We start from the raw sequence: 22,522 nt of genomic DNA, 5'->3' as shown, positions 1-22,522 counted from the left end.
AGAGAGTATGGAACAGTGGGTGCAAGGATTGTATGGGTGAGGATGAAAGTACGTATACAAGTGTGGGCGATTGTAAGTGTGTATGCCCCGAGAGAGGATCGAGAGTGGCAAGACTGAGAGATGAGTTTTGGGCAAGAGTAGAAGCATGTATGGACAAGTTTGAGAGGAGCAAGAGAGTGCTGTTGATTGGAGACATGAATGGCAAAGTTGGGAATGTACGAGTGGATGGAGTGGTTGGTCAGTGGGGTGAGCCAGCTGAAGTAGATGGGAATGGTAGTGCTTCGGTGGACATCTGTGCTTATAAGGGGTTGGCAATAGCCAACACCTACTTTCGTCATAAGATGATCCACTGGTATACATGGAGAGTAATGAGGAGGATGGATGGTGAACTTGTTGAACGAAAGGCAATGATAGACTACGTGTGTGTGGATGAGCGAATGAGAAGACAAGTGTTGGATGCAAGAGTGTGGAGAGGGTGGGGGAATGGAGTCTCGGACCATCACTTAGTGATGGGCAGGCTAGAGATGCAAAGAAAGTGGTTGAGGAGACGAAGGGGAAGACAGGAGGAAGCAGCTCCTGTGAGAAGAGTGGAGAAACTGCAAGATAGTGAGAAAATGACAGAGAATAAGAGCATAGTGGAAGAAAGATTGGGAAGGTATGAGCTAGAGCAGATGGAAGGGGTGGAAGACGTATGTAAGATATTCACGGAAGAGATAGGCACAGCATGTGAGGCAGTTTGTGGAGTGAGGAGGAGATGCAAGGGTGTGCAAGTAGGGGAGTGAAAGATAGGAATAATGGATTGTTGGTGGAGAAGAGAGAGAAACTGAGGAGATGGAAGGAGCACTTTGAGGATTTGTTGAATGTAGAGAGTGACAGCAGTGCGAGTATAAGTGGTTGGGGAATGCCTGGGAGAAGAAGAGATGAGAGGAGGGAGGAAGAGATCAGTAGGGCGGAAGTAGTGGAAGCGATGAAGAAGATTAAGTTGGGAAAGGCCCCAGAAATTGACAGAGTGTGTGATGAAATGCTTAGGTATGGGGGTGAGATTGTTGTGGAGTGGATATGGAAGTTGTGTAGACTGGCTTGGGAAGAGGGATGGGTTCCAGAGGACTGGAAATCAGGTATAATTGTTCCTATATACAAAGGAAAAGGGGAGAGAGAAGTATGTGGTAACCATAGGGGTATTTGCCTTCTTAGTGTGACTGGTAAAATATATGGTAGAATACTCATTGATAGGGTTAAGCATATGACAGAGGAGCTAGTTGGAGAAGAACAAGGGGGATTTAGGAAGGGAAAAGGGTGTGCAGATCAGATATTTGTTCTAAGATGTTTAATGGAGAAGTGTCTAAAGAAGGGAAGGAAAGTGTATGCTGCCTTCATGGACTTGGAGAAAGCTTATGACAGAACAGATAGGCAAGGTATGTGGAAGGTATTAAGAATATATGGAGTGGAGGGGAAATTGTTGAGTGCTGTGATGAGTATGTACGAGGGAGCTAGGGCTACGGTGCGAGTGGATGGTGACCTCAGTGAGTTCTTTGATCTCAATGTGGGACTGAAACAGGGGTGTGTGATGTCTCCATGGCTGTTTAATATATACATGGATGGGGTTGTAAAGGAGGTGGAAGGTAGGGCAGTGGATGTGGGGGTGGCTCTAATGAATCAGGGTGAGATTTGGAAGCTTCCAGTGTTGCTGTTTGCTGATGATACAGTATTGTTGAGTGAAGATGAATGGGAGTTGCAAAGTTTCGTGAATGAATTTGGGACAGTGTGCAGGAGGAGGAATCTGAAAGTTAACGTAAACAAAAGTAAAGTTATGGTGTTCGAGAGGAATGAAGTCACAGAGTGTGCAGTGAGGTTGGATGGTGAGGATACGGAGAATGTGAGTGCATTAAAGTGCTTGGGTAGTGTGATGAGTAAGGATGGAACTTTGGGAGATGAAGTGCGTGAAAGGGTACAGCAGGGAAGGAAGGTTGTTGGTACACTGAAAGCAGTGATGAGAAATAGGGAGGTGAGTATGGAAGTTAAGAAGTCACTGCATGATAGTATTGTGATCTCTACCCTGACGTATGGAAGCGAGGCGTGGACCTTGCAAGAGGGGAACAAGTCAAGAGTGAAAGCAGTGGAAATGAGTTACTTGAGAGGTGCATGTGGAGGGACAGGTTGATGAATGAAGAAGTGAAGGAACGTTGTGGGGTGGATGTGGATGTGGTTGAGAAGATTAGGAGAAATACACTGAGGTGGTTTGGACATGTGAAGAGAATGGAGAATGAAAGACTGACTAAGACGGTGTATGTAGGTGAGGTGGAGGGAGGGAGAGGGAGGGGTAGACCGAGGATGAGATGGAGGGATGGAGTTGAGAGGTATATGATGGAGGGGGGGGGGTGAGTTGGGAGGAGGGTAGTCAAATGGTGGGTGACAGAGCGACTTGGAGGCGTTTTGTCTGCGGCCACCCTTTGCGGGATTAAGGCGTCAGGCTATAGACAGACAGATAGATTTATTCTCAACCCTGATGTTAATGTGCTGCATAAATACAGTACAATCCCTGCTATCCGGTATCCAGACAAACGGAATACTCAGAAAAACGGGAAAATTCAAGGGCTGGTAAAAACGTCAGTAAGTTATAATTGTGCGTCATTTTGAATGGACCGCCAAACCACCATTTTATCGTGTCACGCGAGGCTGGGTGGAGTCGGACTAAGCGAGGTGAAGGCATTTCTGGTTAATGTAAATCCCTAGTAAATCCTCTTAACCAGCCCTCCTCCTCCCTCTTTCCCCTACTTGAATTCAGTCATCCTCCACACCCTCCACAATTTCCACAAATCACCAGTCTGCTTTTTACCACCAGACAGTAAACAAGCTCTCTTGCTGTTGTGTTGCTCTGATGGACGGTAATTTCAACATTCCAAAATGCCTAAAGAGCAAACTAAACGTAAGTGTGTCGTGCCTACCTTGAAACAGAAGCTGGACATATGCAATAGACTTGAAAAAGGCAAACATTATAAAACACTGATGACCGAATATAATGTAGGAAATCCAACGATTTATATCAATACTCAAGCATCCAAGCTCAATTAATTTTTCATGAAAAGCGAGACAAGTAAGTCCATTGAAAAAAGGCATACTCTTCATCGTTCGAGTGGTTTTGCTTAGAAAGATCTAGGGGAGCACCTATTTCTGGTCCTCTTATCCAAGAAAAAAGCAAGAGAGTTTCATAATAAAATGAATACAGAAGTCGAATGTGATTTCAGTGTTAGATGGTTAAATCGTTTCAAAGACAGGCATGGAATTTGTAAACCAGACATCTCGGGAGAGAGCAAATCAGCAAACGCCGGTGTTTTTCTTCCTAACGGACCAACTCTAACTTGCACCACATAAATTCATCTTAGAACGCATGTGTGCTGGCAGAGATGAAAAAAAAAGAAAAATGTTAATAGGAATGAGGGTTTACTTTGTTGGAAGAAAAAAAAAAATATATGCTTGCACTGCATAAGTACATCATGTATTTTATTTTGTGCAAAACAGCTGATTGGCGGCAGGTGAAGGATGGAATGATGGAGGTCAGTCAGGGCTGGGACCATAATCAAAGCTTGTGTGGGGGCATAGGTGTGATAATTCTACAGTGCAGTCTTAACATCAGTTCACCAATAAATGTTCATGATTTTATTTCTTTATTTTTCCACTTGTATGAGTACAGTACATACAACGAATACTTTGGTAGTTAACAGAATGGTACAAAACAGTGGCGGTCAGTTCAGTTGGGGCCGGGATCGTAAACAAAGCTGATGTGGGGGCACAGGTGTCGTGATAATTTACCAATAAATATTCAGGATTTTATTTCTTTAGTTTTCCACATGAGTACAGTACATACAAGAAATTATTCGGTAGTTAACAGAATGGACTGGTGCATTTTGCAGTACCGGTACGGCAAGGCATTGCGTGCACGTGCATTTATGACCATGGTGTGTGTTTACGAGGCAATTTTTCAGGTGGAATCTCTTAGTGTGCCCCCTGATGTGAGTGGTGAGTACCTGAATTGTATTTACTGCTGTGATAATGATCGCCTTTGTATAGATTTGAATATCAGAACTACAGGAAAAATCTGTAACCGGGAAGGTGAATTCCCCAAGCCGCCCGGTTAACTGGGATTGTACTGTAATTAGTAGATTCATAGGCTTAACCCATTCCTTATGATGACCACTGTATTTTGTTGGGTACAGATTATTTTATGCAGCTAATGAAAGACTAAGCTGTAGGAGTTAGATATAGAACAACCTTCACTAATCCCTATTACTTAATTGGGTGCTTTCCTAAGCTGAACATAGTCATCCGGCAACAGAATGAATATGATAAATATGTCACAGAATAAAATGAAGAGAAGATAACAGACACAACCACCCCAGCTCTCCTATGATGAATAACGTCATCTGGCAATGGCAAGAACTACACGAAAATTATGCCAAAGTAAAAAGAAGGTACTGTAAGATAAAAGCCCATCCCTACTCTCCTCACCTGGTACTGGAGGACAAGGGTGTCCACCAGCTCAACAAAAATCTCGTCGTCGATGAAGCCAGTCTCACGATCACCATGAACCTTCCCGTCATAATTGCGAATCAACTCCTCAATAAACTTTCCATCCTGGTCCAGCACCTCATCACCCATATACGGGATGTTGTGCAGTACAGTCTCATCCTCCACCTGGAAGAAAATTACAGTAATGACAAGCCTACAGTAATGATTTTTATCCATCACTATCTTCATGAATTCTTTCCCACAAGGGAGAGGGTGAGGTAGGCTCCAGCAGCAAGGAAACAAAGTATGAAAATGGAAGAACTATCATATGCACACCTTAGAATCCTGGCTTCACCTCGCCAGCTTGAGCAACTGCATATATGTTTTAAATTTTTCATTATCAATACATTTCACAAATACCTCTTAATACAATCAATTCATTCACCCCTAAAAACCGTTCATCATTGATCTATGTGTTTTACACAAGCCACATTCAGTCCGCTACACATTGATTTAGTAGAAGCCACAAAAAACTGGGGAGAGGTTGCCATGCCTATCTGATTACATAAATGGATGCTAGCAAATGGGTACAACAATACAGTATCTGGTGGTGTCTGGCATGACTGCCCCCCCCCCACCTTGGCCATCTCTTTACCTCCCTCTGTCCCACTGGATCCTCCTCTCACTGTCACCTCCCGCCCAAATCTCCTCCATACCCCCTCTATACCATTGGGTTTGTGTAGCAAGCATATTCCTTTCCTATTGAGGACCCCCAGCCCCCTCCACTTCCCAGGGGCCCCCCAAACCCAATCCACCTAGCTCTGCCCCATTGGTTTCTCATCTGTCACCTCCTACCCAAATCATCCCCAGACCCTCCCTACTCCATGGTTGCTGTGTGTAGGCAGACTTTGTTTCCCTACTGATGTCCCCACCACACCCCCTCCTCCTCCCTCTCTTCACAATAATGCACTGCCGCACCCTGTTACCAAGCAAGCCAGACACCACGCCATCGCATCACTGACTTACGAGCTATTACCCTTGACCTGTTTTATGCAACGGAATGTATATTATATCTGTTATTAGTTATTTATGTATGCTTATTTGCCAAAAAATATTAGTTTCTTTGACTAATTTACCCATTTTCCAACATTTTCAATTGGAAACTTTTGTTATTGTATGGTACTGCAACGTGTGATTTTTTTCATTATTTCTGCCGTTCGCCCATTTACACATATCAGTACAGGTTTTTGAGTGTTTTATATAACACAGACGTGTATTTTATTGTATTATTTACATGGTAGTGAAGTTTGGATGTTGCTGGAAGGACACAAGTCAAGAGTGAGAGCAGTGGAATTGAGTTATTTAAGAGGAGCCTGTGGAGTCACATGGAGAGACAGGCTGACAAATGAGGATATAAAGGAGCGTTGTGGTGTTGATGTGGATGTGATAGGAAGCGTTAGGAGGAATACACTGAGGTGGTTTGGTCATGTGGAGAGGATGGAGGGTGAAAGATTGACGAAGAGAGTGTATGTGAATGAGGTGGAGGGGGGGAGAGGGAGGCCGAGGATGAGATGGAGGAATGGGGTGGAGAGGTATATGAGAGAGGGGGGTGTGAGTTGGGAGTGGGGCAGTGAAATGGCGGGGGACAGAGCGATGTGGACGCGATTTGTTTGTGGCCACCCCGAACGGGATTGAGGTGTCTGGCAATATATAGATAGATAGATTTATATGCAGAACCTAATATTTTTACACGACAAGACTAGGGTTGGAGGTGTGAAATACCCATATTTATCCTGGCTCAGGATATGGAGAGACAGGCTGACAAATGAGGACATAAAGGAGTATTGTGGTATGGATGTGGATGTGATAGGAAGCGTTAGGAGGAATACACCGAGGTGGTTTGGCCATGTGGAGAGGATGGAGGGTGGGAGACTTACGAGGAGAGTGTATGTGAGTGAGATGGAGGGGGGGAGAAGGAGGGGGAGGCCGAGGATGAGATGGAGGGATGAGGTGGAGAGGTATATGAGAGAGAAGGGTGTGAGTTGGGAGCAGGGCAGTGAAATGGCAGGGGACAGGGCGACGTGGAGGCGATTTGTTTGTGGTGTCTGGCAAAAGATAGACAGAGATAGATAGATAGATAATGTTTTTTCTTCATTTATAATGTACATTTCAAAATATGAATTAATATTTGTCTAACTAAATGATTTACCTATTTGGTGAATTGATATATTTTTATCTTGCATGCAAAGGTAATCCCCCCCCCCCATTCTTTTTGCACACTCATATAGCTTGTTTCATGCCTGGGCACATGTTTCATACTGATTTGGGTAATTTTTGTATGGTTGAAAGGTTATGTGGCAAAAACTAGGTATATGCCAAAATTTTCCCATTTTCATTCAGAGATGATGGGTAATTAATATAATAATTGACAGTCAATTGTGCAGTAACCATTAGGCTTATGTGACTGAGATTGGAATTTTCAGGTGTGTAAATTCAAGCTCTTCATATCGTTGAGAAAATTTTTCCATGATGAAAGTTGAAAAATCGATGCCTGTTTGCAACTACAGTAGCAGTTGGGCCTGGGCCCATACATACAGAATTTTGGTTTGACTTCTACTAAAGTCCCAGGCTGGAGCACTTTACTGAGTGGATTCCTTAAATGCTATCATCGATACTGCTTAGCGCTCCACTCAGCAAAGTAATGTACAAAAGTCCTAAGTGTACTACAGCTAGATGAAAAGCAGAGCACAGCAAAATCATGAAGAGTAAAGCAATGAATTATGTCAAACAGAGTGAACGACCAATCAAAATTTTTTTACTAGCATCACAAATAGGAGGTACAGTACTACAATATTCTGAGTGTCAAGTGCAGAGTGAAATTTGAATTTCCTGGCAGGATGTCTTCTCCCAAATTGTAATTTGTAACTGACCTACCATCGTTATACTCAGGTTTGTTCCATCTCAAGACATTTGTTTGTTATTTTTCACATGTATTTTGTTTTACTGAACAGAAATGTTAAACATTTTATTACTGCTGGGTATAGCAATGTTCTCAATGAGGTTTTACACAAGTAAAAACTCAATAGCACCTACTGGTTTCCCTGTCAAGTTATGAACGTTACCCTGATCTTTTACAAGTGTCTTTTCATATCCTGGATGATCAAGATAAAGAATCATTACTGTTGAGCACAACAAGAGCTGATTAGTTCAAACTCCTTTTAGAATCTTTTGCATCACCTAACAATGACACCATTGATGGGTAGTCGTTTCCCCCAACAAAGCATAAGATGGTTCCCTGTGTTCACGACATTTCCCTGGAGTTTTATAATTATGTACTTCACTTGACTGAATGCATATGACAAAGAATGGTAACCATGCAGCACAACTAGTGCTGATTATGATGACAAAATTCATTATGAATCCCTTCGTGACCTCACGTCGATGAGTCGGTCGCTTCCCCATCAAATCATGGATAGGCTAGGTTATGATCAGTTCCCCACTCTTTATGCTTGCATGACATTTCCCGTTATTTTATACATAAAGTGACTACCGTAGAGCACAGACATAACTGAATTTTTGGACGATTGTGGATCACTTGCATGACCTTCGATGGTCGTTTTCCCGTCGAAGACTGGTTAGGTTAGGTAATGGACAGTATTCATAAAATACATTTTCTTGCTTTTCTGCTGTTATTCTAAACATGTATTCTAATTTGCAGAAGGATTATGATACAGAACCAATATCACGGGGCACAGCTACAGCAAATTTTATTACAAAACTCATCAGAAATTCCATGCATTATCTTACCTCAACATCCACCAAAACATGGACAGTTCCCCGTACTGGATGCCTTGAAGGCGTTTCCCAGTTATTTTATAAATGCACTCTACTGTGGAGAATGAATGCAATAAAGAATGGTTACCAGGCAGCACAGCAAGGGCTGAATATTATGACAAAATTCATTGTGAATCACTTTTACAACCTAACCTTAACAAGTCATGGGTAGGTTACGTTAGGTTATGATCGGTTCTCTATTTAACATGCTTACAAAACATTTCCCGGTTATCTTGCACATAACCACTAATTTACTGAATGAATATACTGATAATGAAGACTCATCACCAAGGGGTAGAGCTGCAGCTGAAAGTTGGGACAAAATTATTTGCAAATCTCTTGCATCACATCATAAAAGATGACTGTTAGGTTAGTGTGGCATAATGTTCTCTGATTCCATTTCTTTCATCAGTAAAACCTCCACAGCATTCGCTACCATACGACACAAGTTTTGTTATATTTGATAAGTTATGACTGAATAACGGAAAAACGTCCTATGGGGAGATGTCTCAGAGAAACTGTTCGTACATGACAAAAAAGAGATGTCAAGGATTATCACTTTCAAACAGCTGCATCTTTCTAAGTACAGTAACAAAGTACTGCGAATACTGTAGAGCAAACTCGCCCTGAACATGTGAGTTTCGTTCCTACCATGGCCCGTTCGGCGCAAAAACGTGTAAGTTTCAACTACTCCTTATTTTGCTTCCTAGACCCCCTAAATGTGGTGTTTTGCTGTTATCTCATCATCATCATCATTGCCAGACGCCATGTATCCCAGACGGGGTGGCCTGCCATTGGTAATCAATATGAAGCACTTTATGTGGTTAGAAGGTTTATTTAATGTTATAACTTACAAATACAGTACTGCACAGCAAAACTTCAATATACTGTACAAATAAGAAAACACAAGGCAACTTTCCGAAGCCGATTGGTTTCGGGACCGTCACAACAATAACAAGACAATTTGCTGTCATTAATGAAGACAGCTATGGGTGACGCTAAAATATAATTAAAAGGCGACTACATTGAGGAAAAAACAAGCTAATTATTGACTAAAGGTGCAACTAATAAATAATATCCAAAGGCTACGCTATTGAACAGAGACTCTGATGGATCCCCACGAAATATAGTTATTAACCCGTCACGTCTCGAGGTTTTCGCACCTCCGACATCCCCCAATCCCGAGGTATTTTCGATTTTTTTTTTTTTTTTTGGCTAAAATCTCCGCTTTTGGTGAGAAACATTGAAAATTCATAGAGAAATCGCTCACCTGAGGTTTAAAATACTCGATCCAGGTAGAAGTACCTCCTAACCTGACTGGGTTTTCTAACAGGCTGGCACCAAAGAAAACAAGTTCTATGGGAGGGTAACTATTTCACACAACTCATAAACGGTATTTATTTATTTACTTCGTATGAATTTATATGTAGTATGAGAGTATATTGGTTTTCAAGCAGTAATATAGGCATTATAAGCATTGTTTCACTCACTAACTCATCACCATACCTGACCTTCTTTTGCCACATTACCTGATCATTATTTCTGACTGTTTCTTCTTCTAATCCTATGTAAACTTTGTCCTCCACATTGTCATCGATTGGGGAATCACTCTGGCCCTGAATATCTTTACTGGCCAGGTCACTGGTAACAGGTGAATTGCCAAGACAATGGCGTGAGGGGGGAGGGGGGATGTTCTGCGGTGTAAGGCATTGTCCCTGCTTGGCATCTTGTAGAGGAATAGAGGAAGGTGTCCCGTGTATACGTACGAAAAATCACGCGCGAAAATTGAAAATTGTGCAAATTAGGGACCTTGCAATTGCACAACGTACCAGTACGTCACCGGGACCGGCAAATGCAAAATGTTGCAACGTACCCATACGTCGACAGGACGGGGCGGGTCAAAGTATTGATTAATTAGTAATAAGTATACTGTATTGATAAAAGTATTGATTAATTCATAATAAGTATATTTATAGAATGACGACGAATCGTCCAGGATGCGAATTGTCCTGATGGGGAATTGTCCATGTTTTGACGGGGAATTGTCTGACGGAGAATTGACTTGACACCGATCATGGGTAATCACATGAATCAGGTTAACTGGTACAAGTCATTATTTAATGCTTTAACTTTATTTAAGTGCTTTAACTTACAAGTACATACCAGAACAGTAAATATTTAACTTATAAATACAGTACTGTGGAAAGATATTTAATGAACAAATAAAATGGGCAATATTCCGATGCATATCGGATAAACTGGTTATATGACTTTATTTCTTGTTTTAACGATATTCAATAGTACTTTAACTCGGACATAAACTTAACAGAACAGTAATGAAAACATTAAACTTACAAATACAGTACTGTGGAAAAGCGGGGCACGATCACGTGATCCAAAGAAACCATGCGTCATGCTGCGCTGATGTTCGAGGATTTTGCCTTTCAAAGGCCTCTCGCGTAAATTTATAGTTTCCGTAATGGGTCTTTGATCTTACGTTGTCTTATATGTATTCCAGCACTAACCGTGCATAATTGCGAGCGTGTTCAGCGAGACAGTGTTCGGGGCGAGCTTACTGTACTTTAATTTCTGTGCTAATGATCTTGCATAGGCTGTTTGTCTGCAGAATAACATCTCCAAATCTATCATTATATTACTATTTCAACTTGGTCTAATTTTTATTTATCTCTGTACGTGAGGAAACAGATGTCAAGGATTATCACCTATAACCCCTACATGCCAGGGGTTTTCCGATGTTGCACGCTCCTCCCTACAGGGGATATCTGTGACGGGAAAAAATACTCTTACTTCAAACACTAATATCTGCCAAACTATAACAGCTAGAGAAAAAAATAAAGTACGTAAGACTCACCAACTCTTTCTCTTTCAAATGAAAGTATCCCCACGTCTCCAGGTGGTCCCGTCGATGAGTTAGGAAAATTTAAAGTTCAGAGGGTGGTGGAAAGACATTTGCGGCTATACATTGTCAACCAGCATTGCTCCGCACCCAAAATCGTGACAGCTATACACATCAGCTGGCGGTTAGGGGTTAAACAGCTGCATCTTTCTAAGCAACAAAGTATTGGAAATACTTTCAGTTTTGTGCTAGTGATCTTGCACAGGCTGTTTGTCTGCAGCATAACATCTCCAAATCTATCATTATACAGTAATATTATTTCAACTTGGTCTAATTTTTATTTATTAATTCATTGCAATCGTCATATACAGGCCCAAAATAGCTTTTCTTTCGTGTTTCTGTATAATTTATAGCCCTTCATATTCTCCCTCGTTGTTACTGTTGTGCGGGCATCTTGACTGAGTAAAATGACAAACACTTATGTAACCTCATCGAGGGTATATAAATTCGTTGTCTACAAAGTGTACTTAAGACCAATAAGTAGTTTGGTAGGTATTACTTAAGCATTCTGTCCAGATTTAAGTGCAACTCATGAAAAATTTCGTCTGCTAAGTGTACTTAGCGATACTAAGTATTTTTGATGGTACGGGTCATGGAGATTTGCGGACTTTACAGGGTAATCATCAAGTTAAAATGCGGTGCTAAAACCTTGTCACGCTCCTCCACACCTAGTTCATCTAACCAACTGGACTATTATACATTACCCCGTAATGTTCATCAGCTTTTACAGAATGTTTTTTTCATTTGTTCCTTACTTCACTTCCATTTGCAAGTGTTCTTCCACTTCATCCCTCAACTTTCATTCACCCATATTTCTACATTTCTGCATTATAGCTCACAAAGACTGGCCACAAACAAATCACCTCCATGGTACATCATCCTCTGCCATCAGGCTGTCCTCTCTCCAACTCATACCCCATCTCTCTCATATATCTCTCCAACCCATCCCTCATTTCATCATTGGTTTCCCCCTTCCCCTCCACCTCCCTCACATTCATATACACTCTTCTAGCCAGTCTCATTCTCCATCCTCTTCACATGGCCAAAATACCTCCCTATTATGAGATAATTACATTAATTTTCCTTTGAAGATCATCACTTACCTCTCGTTTTCTCTTCATGTGCTTTTTAATCTCAATATAAGCCATGGAAAAAATAAAAAATGATAAAAACTCCACATCTGATATGAAGTTCATGTACTTTTGTGCATCTGGGTGAAACTGTGCTTTAAAGGAGCTGATGGGGATTGCTTTGATCATATCACTACAGGGCATATATATATATATATATATATATATATATATATATAAAACTGGAAGTGTTAACCCATTCACTATAATGACACTTCTATTATATTCTTGCCTCTAACATATAATTTTACTGTACAATGATCCCTTGGTTATAGCACACATGGTTATAGCAGTTTTTGTTATCACTGCAAGGTGAAATTCTGCACTCCTACCACAGCACATTTTTTGGCTTAAAAAAACATCAGGATCACCTGACTGAGCTGGGCCGGACCCAAGACTCACAAACATCAGCATGGTGCATCAGCCCATGAAATCACCACACAAGCGTGCTGTTTCCATTAATCAGGACCTTTTAGCTGCAAATATTTGCTTTCCACTGACCCACACCATCACCGCTGGGATCGAAGATGAGTTTCACAAAGCATACCCCAAACTCATGAACAGCAATACCCTGGGCCAAATGAATGCTAATACAGGTACACCTGATTTAATGATACAACTAGTTAGGAAAACATCCATCGCTAGGCGAGGTATCGTATCTCAGGGTAGATTTCACATGTAAAGTATAGGGATGAGTTTTTGAGCCTTGGGTTCCCCCCCAACCAAGTCCTAAATCCACCCAAATGAGTTCAAAAACAAGTTTCTAACTCACCTAAATCCCCAAATAGCTTTAAAACAAGCTAAATTAAGCCTAAAAGCAGTTTATAACTCACCTAAACCCAAAAATAAAATCTGAAAATCATCAACTATAAGTCTGGCAAAAACAACCTTAGCAAACTGTACCCCAAAATGACAATGATCACCCCATGTATGACTAAAACACATTATTTTATGTCTAAAAACAATATATATCAACCTAATACAAAATTTAAGTCTAACACCATCAAAATTGAAAAAAAAAAATCGTTCAACCAGGGTTTGGCCATCGTCAGGCAGGGTATGGTGGTATTACCACCCCCATCGCTAAGCCAGAGTAACGCATCCAGGAGAATCATTTCTCAGGGTATACCTGAACTGTGTTTTCAATTACACACGATGTCATGCTCACTTCTGTGTGCATGACATCGTGTGTAATTGTTTGAAACATTAATATAATTACAGTTAAAATATTCATATATTTTCAAAGCACAGGAGTATTATATACCGGTAACTGATGCTGGTTTGACCAGCTTCTGACTACAACTAAGCCAGCCACTTATGGACACAGACTTCCTCATGTTGGTTTAAACAGAATTACCTAACTGTTTCACACCCTATTCTCTGTGGTTGTTTTCTATATTATTTCAATAATTTTTAAGGTGGTTAAAGACAGTTTACTGACTAATGTCTTTTCCCTGTTTTTTATATTAATGTTCTTCTTGATTCACTTGTGTCTGTTTATCAAGTGGAAAGGGAGACTTTCCAACACCCAATAAAATCTATTAAAATGTATTATAACATGCATAACCTTACATATTGATACGCTAGCCTTACCTGAATTGTCTACCCTAATAAAACAACATAAAATAGCACAACCAAAAAATAACCTAACCTAACACTCAACCAGACCCAACTGAATGAAGCCTAACTTAACCCAGTCTAAACTAACTTTACTAACCATAACACAGCCTAATTAACACCTAACCTAACCAATGGTAACTTAACCAAACTGAATGGAATATCATAAAATATCCTCAGTTGGAATATTTTTGAATTCAATTATAATTTCGTTTAAAATAATTTATTTGAAATGGAAATACACAAACATACAATTCTTTCACTGCTGCCTTACATTCAGTTGTTCTTGTTTACAATGTACCAATGGGCTTGTCATGGTGCAATCACATGATCCTCAATGTATGTGTATATATAACCCAGAGAATGCTTAGTTTACTGTGTATTTTGATAATACACACTCATCTATGTCTGCATTACTGAAATTTTTATTAATACCAGTAAGTAGTAAGGCCACTGAGTGATTTGCATCTGAATGTTGGTGGCTTTCACACCAGGCATCTCAACCTGTACACCTGTCTCAAACAATGACCTTTGTGTGTGTGTGTGTGTGTGTGTGTGTGTGTGTGTGTGTGTATTTACCTATTTGTAATATACAGGAATTGAGCAATGCTCGTGTTGTCCTGTCTCCAAATCCACCTTTATCTTAGTCTACCTTTACACACATGAATGTTTTTCTCCTGAACCACCTTTTCGTCTAAGTTGTTCCAAATACTTATGTATTTACCTAATATACATAATTGTGATATACACGAAATGTGCTATGCTCGTGGGTTCCCGTCACTGTTTCTCAGTGAGTCGAATTTAGCTTTAGACTCTTTTTAGTTATTAGAATAGACAACCTCTTTGTCCAGGCTATTCCATAAGTCTATAATTCTGTAAGGAAAGCTATACAGTATTTCTTGATATCCTTCAAGCAGCTTGACTTTTTCAATTTCATTCCGTCAACTTTATCTACTCTCACCATGGACCTGAATACCGCAATCATGATCTCCCCTCTTTCTCCTTTCCTCTAAGGAAGGCAAATCCAGCTTTTCCAGCCTCTCTCTGTATGACAGATCTACCATACTGGGGATCATCTTGGTTGCTGTTCTTTGAATTCTCTCAATTTTGTTTATATCTTTCTTTTCGTGTGGGGACCACATTACCGCTGCATATTCTAACCGGGGGCGGATCATGGCCACTATCAATTTTTTCACCATCTCCTCATCCATATAATGAAATGCTACTCTTATGTTAGTCAAGAGTTTATAAGTTTCTCTAACTATCTTGTTAAAGTGTTTTTCAGGTAACAAACTATCTTGGACCAGCACTCCCAAATTTTTCTCTTCTCTTGTTTTTGTGATTAATTCATTACCCAACAAATAATTCAGTGATGGCCTCCTGGTACTTTTACCCATTTCCAATATTTTACATTTCTTTACATTAAATTTCATTTCCCATGTCCAGCTCCAATCATGTATCCTATCCAGATCCTCCTGCAGCATTTTACAATCCTCCTCAACCTCTACCTTCCTCAAGATCTTTACATCATCAGCAAACAGACTTGCATAACTGTTCACTCAATCTACCATATCATTTACATAAATCAGGAACATTACTGGCACCAACACCAAGCCTTGAGGGACTCCACTTGTTACTTCCCTCCATCCAGACATCCTATTCTTTATTACTGTCCTCAATTGTCTGTCTCTCAAAAAGTCTCTCATCCATTCCAGGAGTTTCCCCTTCAGTCCTCCTATATATTCTAGTTTCCACATTAGTCTCTTATAAGGTACCTTGTCAATGGCCTTTTCTAAGTCTAAGTACACACAATCCACCCAACCCTCTCTCTCCTGTACCACATCAATCACTCTTGAGTAAAAGCTCAACAAGTTGAAAACACATGACCTCCCATTTCTGAATCCAGACCGACATTCAGCCAAAATATTCATCACTTCGAGATATTTTATCCATCTATTCAAGATTTTCTCAAACAGTTTTGCAACCATGCTGGTTAGAGACACTGGTCTATAATTCAGGGGTTCTTCCCTGTTTCCTCCCTCATAAATTGGTACCACATTTGCCCTCTTCCATTCTTGTGGCACTTTCCCCTCTTCAAGATAACACACGATTAAACTGTAAATTTTATCCGCCAGTTGTTCTCGCATTCCTTCAGTACCCAATTAGAAATTCCATCCGGTTCTGGGGCTTTCCTTACATCATGAGTTCCCAGTAATTTATACACTTCCTGTACTCCACTTTTATATCTTTTATCACCAGTACATTTCTAATCACTTTCTCCCTTTCCACAAACTCTTTTTCATTAGTGAAAACCAATTGGAAACATTTGTTCATTATTTCAGCTTGCATTGCTGCATCTTTATAGACCTCTCCTTTTACTTTCAGCTTGGCGATTCCTTCCTTTTGTTTCGGTTTGCCATTTACAAATCTATAAAACGGTTTGGGTTCATCTTTGCATTTGTCTATTATACCTTTTTCAAAATTCCTTTCTTCATCTCTACGTATTCTTGTTTACTCATTTCTAGTTCTTTTATATTCTTCCTTTGTTCTGTTGTTACCTCTCTTTCTCCAGTTGTTCCACGCCTTATCTCTCACTTTTTTTTGCTATCATACACCTTCTATTAAACCACTCCTTTTTCCTGTTTTCTTTCCCTCTTACTCTTGGTACAAATTTTTCCACCCCCCAATTATAGAGGTCTAGAAAGATATCCCGCTTCTTCTGTATCTCTCTTGTTTCTCTGAATTTTCTCCAATCTGCATTTTCAAAAAAATGTTCTATCTATTGCCAGATGCCTCAATCCCGTTTGGGGTGGCCACTAACAAATTGCCTCCACTTCGCCCTGTCCCCCACCATTTCACTGCCCCGGTCCCAACTCACCCCCCTCTCTCTCATATACCTCTCCACCCGATCCCTCCATCTCATCCTCGCCCTTAGCGAAGGGTTAGTGCCCCACCCCGGAAAACAACTAACTAAAAAGACAAACAATAAAAATTTTCTCAATCCTGTAAAATTTGCTTTCCCAACTCACCCCCCTCTCTCTCATATACCTCTCCACCCCATCCCTCCATCTCATCCTCGGCCTTAGCAAAGGGTTAGTGCCCCACCCCGGAAAACAACTAACTAAAAAGACAAACAAAAATTTTCTCAATCCTGTAAAATTTGCTTTCCCAAAGTTGTATCTTCCCTGTCTATGAAGCTCATCTCTTGGCTCGACATTCCCTATCATCGTCTGGAACTCAATGACCACATGATCACTTTTTCCTATAGGACAAATATCTCAATGATTCTATTACATCGGGTTCTTTGGTAAACAGTAAATCTAATCTTGCTGGTGGGTCCTCACCTCGAAACTGTGTCTCTTCTTTGACCCATTGCGTCATCACATTATTCATTATTATACCGGTATTTAATAATATAGTGCCCCACGAATCCTCACTGCCTCCTGAGTCCCATTCCTCCCAGTTCACCTCTTTACAGTTAAAGTCACCCACCAAAATTATATTGCTGCTTTTCTCAATTATTTTTTGTAAATAACTAGCCATATCTGACAACATCTCCAGGTATTCATCATCATTCCATGCTCTCGTCTTAGGGGGAACATACACTACCGCCATATCTCTCTTAACATTCTCTCCAGTTTCTAATTTCATATATATAACTTCAGCCCTGCCTTCTCCCATTTCCACGGTATCTACATTTATGCTGTTCTTCACGCTATCATCACTCCTCCTCCCGTTTTTTCTTTTCTGTCTCTTCCCCACAGTTTGTATCAACCATCTCCCAAATGAACATTAATATCTTCTCTTAATTAGTCTCTACAAAGCACATGACATCAGGTTCAGGTTCTCTCAAGAAATCGTTAATTTTCAAGACTTGCCGATATTAAACCATCAACATTAGTATATATCACCTTCAAATTATTTTTGATGTTTTTTATCCCTTCTTCTCTCCTTCTCTCCGTCGGTACCACTTCCTCAATTTCTGATCTTCCATAGCCATCCCCCTTAGTTTCCTTCACTTCTATTTCCTTACAAACCACTTCCTTACTTTCATATTTATCATTCTCCAAAAAAAAGTATTACATTCTTCCTCTGTTCTTTTATCATTTTTTTCCTTTACTTGTTCCTTCAATGATTTTAAAACTTCTCTTTCTTCTTCATTCAACTCTTTTCTTATTATAATATTTTCCATCCCTGCCTCTTTGCATGAAGTGGGGTATCAGAAACCCCAGTCCTCGAAATTTTATTTTTAAAAATATGAGCATAAGGTCTACAGATCTGTCCATCTCATTACCTTCCTGCCTAGTGATGCTCTTCATGGGGATGATGGGGTCATAGCTGTATCTGGCTCTGATTTTGCTCTATAGAGCCATTGGGGTATGTTAGACCCCCAGATTACCTATAATGTAACCTAGTTGAGCCCTTTTGTGATTTATTTTATTTCAATTTGCTGTCTTGCTCCTTTTGTATACAGAAGGTCCCAACATCAGTCTACTGCAGGCCACCCAAGGAATCATGATATTACTTTTCAATTTTGCAAGATTTAATTTTAAAATTTGCACACCTAAAATTTAATCATTTTTGTATAAACTTTAAAAAAAATATATATTTTTTCAATTAAACTTCATTTTTTCTGGCCCTATTTAAAGATAAGGAGTTGAATTATTTGTGTATTGAAGCATTTTGAAATATCTCAAACGGATTTTTTTTTTTTTCCCCCCCCAGACCCGTTACCTAATATGTAACATATTGAAGATTTCCTATCTAGGGTTAATTTCCATGTCACTTTAAGTATATCATTTACTACACTTTCTGATGACAACTTGACTCTCATTGGTCTTGTTTCCCCTTTCTTATAAGGCCCTATCCTCCTTACTTCCTCAATTTCTTTTACCCACTTGTCTCCCTCAGGATCAATCTTGCCTAATATTCCTCTCACAAGGTTTGTCTCTCTCTCGAGTCTCTTGGATCTAACCTTTTCTTCCTCTCCTCCCTGTTTCCAAATATTAACACACATTTGTTCCTTTCTACAGTTTCTCTCACTATTTTCTCCTTTTTCTTCAGTATTTTCACTATGTTTTCTTCCATTTTTTTTCTTCTTCATTTCCCTTTCTTCCTGGATGATTTCTCTTAAGCTGACCACTTCTTTCTGTTCTTCTTCTATGTGTGGCCACTTTGGCTTATGCTCTTCTAATACACTCCTCACTTTCTCCGTTTTATTAGTACTCTCTTCTAGTTTTCTCCTCAATTCATTATTTTCACGCTTCAAATTTCTGATTTCCTCATTCGCCGTCTCATTGGACTGGATCAGAATCTGTATAGTTATCTCCGTATTCTCGGCCATGTCCTTTACCACTAGATTCTCCACTTTCTTTTCAAGTTCACTAATCCTCATAATCAATGTTTTAACCAGATCCATGACATTAGTATTTTTATCAAATCCTGAAAATTCGAGTCCCTCAATGTTTACACTATCGGCCATGTTTGAGATTGGTTACAGTACCAAAAACAGCTGTTACCGAAAATACTACAAACATTCATGTGTACTCTTGCCAATAAATCTTTACATTTTTGGTAGTCTGTATTACTTACATTATTTTAAACTTAATACAAGACCATAGGAGACAGGACAAATATAATTCCTGAAAACTACTTAAGGTTTGCAGCGGTGGCTGGGCCCGGGCCTGGGAGCAGTAGAGACGTCCGTTCGTGTGTGTGTGTGTGTGTGTGTGTGTGTGAGTTCTTACCTAATTCTTCTTACCTAGTTGTATCTTTACAGGAATGAGTCAAGCTCGTACTGTCCCGTGTCTTAAACCATATTCATCGTACATATCCTTAAATTTGTGAATTGTTTTGGCACACACTATTTCATTCGGTAATGCACTCCAATGATCAACTGCTCTGTTTGGGAAACTGAATTTCCTCACGTCCTTATCACCTCTCTTCTTATACAGTTTTTTGCAGATGAGGGGTAGACCGAGAAAGACATGGGACGAGGTCATTAAGTGTGACCTTAGGGTTAAGGGACTGAACAGGGAGGCTGCAACGGATCGTGCAGCGTGGAGAGCCGCCATTAGGTGACCAAGGCCGACACATGCAAGCATGTTGGAGCCTTTTAAAAACGAAAACGAAAAACGAAACGTTCTCTTGCTGATGCTTCCCCATATGTCAAGTAATCATTTATGTCTATTTTCTCCTTCCCTGATATGCATTTATATAGCATTATCATGTCACCTCTTTTCCTTCTCTTCTGTAGTGTTGGTAGATTCAGTTTATTTTGTCTTTCTTCATAGCTTAGATCCCTTAAGCTTGGTATCCATCTTGTAGCGGCCCTTTGAACTTTTTCAATCTTGTCTATGTGTTTTTTGAGATGAGGACCCCAGACTACTAATGCATACTCCAGGGTTGGTCTGATGAATGATGTTATTATCCTTCTTAGCATGTCTTCATTTATGTATGTGAATGCTATTCTCATATTTGCAAGCAGTGTATATATGTTCCGTACCTTCTCACTGACGTGGTCAGCCGGAGATAGTTTGTTATTGATAATCACACCTAGGTCCTCTCTTTCTGATGTGTGTAGAGTTTTATTTCCTAACATATAATCCCAATCAGGTCTTTTTCCACTTTTACCAAACTTGATTACATGACACTTGTCCACATTGAATTCCATTTGCGATGTATTACTCCATTCATGAAGTTTATTTAATTCTTCTTGTAGCTCTTTACAAGAGTCTGTGTTAGTAATTCTCCTTTGTATTTTTTCATCATCTGCAAACATATTTAGATAGCTTTCATTTCCAGTGTTACTGTCTATATCATTTATATACACTAAAAACATGATTGGTGCCAGCACTGAGCCCTGTGGTACTCCACTAGTCACTTCTTTCCATGATGAGTAGTTTCCCCTTAGTACTGTTCTCATTTCTCTTTTTATGAGAAAATCTTTCATCCAACAAAACAGTTTGCCTTGAATTCCTCATTGATGGTACAGTTTCCATAAAAGACTTTGGTGTGGTACTGTGTCAAATGCGTTCTTGAAATCTAAATAGATACTGTCCACCCATCCTTCTCTTTCCTGTATTGTGTCTGTTACTCTGTCTAGTAGCTCAACAGATTAGTAACACATGATTTTCCTTTTCTGAAACCAAACTGTCTTTCTGTTATTATATTGTGTTCTTCTAGATGATTTACCCAAGCTTTTCTAATACCTTGCTTACAACACTGATCAGTGATACTGGTCAGTAGTTGAGTGGATTTTGTCTATTTCCTTTCTTGAATAAGGGGACAATATTTGCTTTCTTGCAAATATCAGGTAGTTTACCTTGACTCAAGGATTTCTTGAAAATTAAAAATAATGGTTTACTTAACTCCTTTGCACATTCTTGTAGCACCCAACATGAAATTTCATCAGGACCATTTGCTTTTCCTCTGTCTAATTTACTTAACTCCTCCTGTATTACTTTTTCTGATATTTGTATATCTGGTAGTATGTGTGGGCATGCAGGTTCCACATAGTCCCTCTCAAAATTTTTTTCTTCTGTAAAAACTGATTGGAAATTCTTATTTAGTACAGTACTTCACAAATATCTCTTGTGTATAGGTGATTCCCTCGTCCGTAAAGGATTCTATTATACCTTTTACTTTGGTTTTGCTTCTGATGTAGCTGTAAAATAGCTTCGGTTGATCGCTACTTTTATTTAAGATATCCTCCTCAAACTGTTTCTGGAATGCCCTTTCACTATTGTGTCTTCTGTATCTATTCCACAACAAATCTCTTCTTTCTTCTGATTTTTTTACATTCTGTATTGAACCATTTCTGTATTTTCTTATCTGCTTCTTTGTGCTGTGGGATGTACTTCTGGACTCCTATTTCATAAAATTCACAGAATTTTTTATATACAGCATTTGAATCTTGTCCTCTAAGCTCATTTTCCCAATCAACTTCTAAGAAATAATTCTTTAGGTCATGATAATTTCCCTTTTTATAGTTTAGACTCTTTTTGTAACTTTCATTGCCGTAAACTATGTCATATGCTATCCTGAAGTTGCAACTTAGTACTGCATGGTCGCTTTTGCCGAGTGGAGGGTGATATATTAAACTGTCAATATCATTTTTTTGCCTAGTAAATATGAGATCTAGCATTGAATGTACATCGAGTCCTCTTTTTCTGGTGGTTTCCCTCACATGTTGCGTTAGGAAAAACTCTTGCACGAGATCCAGGAGCTTTTGGTCCCAACAGCTTTCTAGAGTATTCCAATTTATATTTGTATTAAAATCTCCAGTTGGTATAATTCTTTCCGATTTCTCTTCCATTTTATGTAGTAATGCTCTTAACCCCTAAAACGCGGCCATGGACAGCCGACCCCCCCCCCCCATGTGGCGGGGTTGGATCGCAGTCTGAGTACCTGTAGGAAAATATTAGCCAAAAATCAGAGATTAGCCCTAGAACATTATACTTGGTATGGCAGATAGTACTTACATTCAGCTTTCTCCAGAGACAGATGTTGAGCCTTC

At 39.7% G+C, this 22,522-nt stretch overlaps 1 protein-coding gene across 5 annotated transcripts in view; it reads right to left on the bottom strand.

Moving 5' to 3' along the window:
* E(z) (histone-lysine N-methyltransferase E(z)) overlaps window positions 1-22,522 on the bottom strand; it is a 347,474-nt gene that overhangs the window by 273,730 nt on the left and 51,222 nt on the right. For all 5 annotated transcript variants that reach the window (XM_080277920.1, XM_080277924.1, XM_080277921.1 and 2 more), the window contains exon 4: window positions 4,507-4,692. In XM_080277920.1, the coding sequence (XP_080134046.1) occupies window positions 4,507-4,692 (186 nt within the window). The remainder of the gene's footprint in view (window positions 1-4,506; window positions 4,693-22,522) is intronic.

Source organism: Coenobita brevimanus, chromosome 71 (assembly GCF_032717465.1).
Source record: "Coenobita brevimanus isolate Jiangsu-jjx chromosome 71, ASM3271746v2, whole genome shotgun sequence".
Classification (NCBI taxonomy): domain Eukaryota; kingdom Metazoa; phylum Arthropoda; class Malacostraca; order Decapoda; family Coenobitidae; genus Coenobita; species Coenobita brevimanus.
The sequence above is the reverse complement of the archived record's forward strand: the minus strand, read 5'-3'. Positions and strand labels throughout refer to the sequence as shown.